The 2,430-nt window shown below is 38.5% G+C and overlaps 1 protein-coding gene across 1 annotated transcript; it reads right to left on the reverse strand.

Annotated features, from left to right (window-relative positions):
• Positions 1-559: 559 nt before the first annotated feature.
• On the reverse strand, positions 560-2,109 carry LOC110997889. The gene has a single exon (XM_022266253.2). It carries the CDS (start codon positions 2,069-2,071, stop codon positions 626-628), a length of 1,446 nt encoding a protein of 481 aa, XP_022121945.2. The 5' UTR covers positions 2,072-2,109; the 3' UTR covers positions 560-625.
• Positions 2,110-2,430: the final 321 nt, after the last annotated feature.

A 2,430-nucleotide genomic window follows, 5' to 3' on the forward strand; every position in this document is an offset into this window, starting at 1 on the left:
CAGCTATCGAGGTGGTGCGGATGAAACCTGGAATTATTTTGGCTGGGTAATGAAACGAGACTAGAGTCATTTCAACCCGTTTCTTTAAAGGTAGATAATTACATAGAATATATTTTACCGATTTTATCGATTGTGTTAATAATTTATTCGAGTTATATATCGTTCTATATCATTATATTGCTCTTTAAGCTTAGTAAAAGCTGAAGTTTTTGAGAACTTTTCCTGTTTACCTATTTACAACTTGATATAAAGTTCTGTCATAATATGTTATTAATAAAATTATCATTTCAATATTAATTTGATTGCATTTGTATTAATAATAATAGGTAAGAAAATAAAATATTTTAAAGCAAAAATGTTTTAAAATACTTATTTGGAATCAATTATCGTCCTTTCTTTCTATAACGCATTTAGGTACATAAGTACGAATAAAGTGAAATAACACTATTAAAATAATGTGATATAATTTATTAAGTCATAATTTCTATACCTATTATATACAAAATAAATACTTAACACTAATATTGCACAATGGAGTGATTTTATAACAATAACAATACTAACAGGCGGGGAAAGAAATTTTTCAATTCTAGCTTGTATGAGACCATGAAATTTTAGTTAAAATCTACTTTTGCACGTTGGAGAAAAACTGTTTACTTTTCTTATTATAAGACTGAGACGGCAATATATCCTCCATATCGCCCTCCTTGTCTTGATGTGCTGTCATATGTCTCGTCAAATGGTGCCGTTCACGAAAACTTTCATTGCAAACAGGACACTTAAGTTTTTCCTCCCGTTTCCTCCTATTGGGATCGACAGCTGACTCGCTCTTGTGATGTGTCCGCATATGATACACGAGATCTGACGTCATTCGAAAACTTATATTGCATTTGGCACATACGTTTTGTGCTGGCAAAGAGAACGCTGCCAGAGTCGATGGCAATAAAGTGCTCAATATTGCAGCTGCAGGGTTGCCTATGAGTGGATTGACAGGCTCCCGCTGCGGCGTTTGAAACTTCATGAAATCTGCATTTGACTGTTGAAAATTCTGAACTCCAAAAGGGTATGATGACCCGCCAGGGAGGTAGGGAATCTCTGGTCTAAATGGCAGGAAATTCATTTTATTTGGTGACACCGGCACCTTTGTGTTAGATTTTGCTTGATAGTCAATGGTTTTTATTGGTACTGTGGAGCGTACATGAGCCGACTCGGAGTAACTAGGTGATGTCAGTTGTATGTTATGGGCCTTGAAGAAGTTTTGTCCATTTAATAAATGAGCAGGTGTTAGCAGATTGTTAAACCCCGATTTGTTGAAACTACTTACTGGAGGTGATGTCGCAAGTGGTGGGCTTACAGAATTCTGGTACAACAGATTGTCGGGGCTAACAGATGGGTTGGGAATAGGTGATCGAAGTCCGAAATTTGACACTTTGGTGAATGCACTTTTTGGAGAAACTTCTGGTTGCTTAGCGAAAAATCTATTTTCATATCTAGCTCTCGTCTGCACGCTTATTAGAGTAGGATCATCAAATATTTTATTTTTGTATTCAGGCAAAAATTTTGGCGGCCTTGCTGCACTATCATTTGAGTTTGGGCGACTTCGTGACTTATCAGATGACTCAGAATCACTACCGTACGTGGTCTTACTTGGAAATTCGTCTGTGCCAACGTCGATGTTTCCATCGGAGCCGAAACCAGGCGACATATTGTTATTTATACGGGCTCTGTCATCGTCGTCCTTTGAATCCAAAGTATTGTCGTTGGAGTAATCGCTGTGTTTATACATCTCTGACAGCCGCTGCGAAGATTGTTCCCATTCCTCAGTCTTAAATATCTGCTTTGACACTCTCAATTGCTTTTCGGGAGGTAGTTGTCGCGGTTTCTCGTCGGGCATCATGAGAAAGGCCACATCAAAAGACCGTTTAGACGCCTTGCCTGGATTTATCACTGTAGACTGCATATCGGTCTTCATTTGTGATGTTCGCGCACTCTCGATATTTAGATTGGATTCTTTAGAATTCGGAGATTGCTCTTTATAGCTTTGATAATTGTTTTGAATGTCCATTGTCATTGTTTCTTCATTTAATATATCACACTTTGAACGAAAACTTTTTCACTTATATCGATGTATTTAGCGAAAGACGCGTGCGTCTCACTCGATTGATATTTACGAAATGCGAGCGTATATCGAGGGTGAAAAATACTCGAACGGGGCGCGAACTACCCTTTACTTACGACTGCAAAGTTTGAAGGCGGAGCTAAGCGACCAATGGGGATACGGCAAAGGCGTGTTCGAAAGTGCTCATCCAATAGAAAGCTGGCAACCATAGTGAGTGTGAGCTCTAGCAGAGGTTTAAGATAAAATTGCTCCGAATTGAGCGGATTGAACTGTGGTAGGGTCAGCTTGACAAAGACAGTATGATGTCGAGA

The sequence above is a fragment of the Pieris rapae genome, chromosome 19, assembly GCF_905147795.1.
Source record: "Pieris rapae chromosome 19, ilPieRapa1.1, whole genome shotgun sequence".
Taxonomy (NCBI): Eukaryota; Metazoa; Arthropoda; class Insecta; order Lepidoptera; family Pieridae; genus Pieris; species Pieris rapae.

Bases quoted from the DNA above. Each gene is read 5' to 3' on its own strand.
- LOC110997889 (XM_022266253.2), bottom strand. From the start codon at position 2,071: ATGACAATGGACATTCAAAACAATTATCAAAGCTATAAAGAGCAATCT.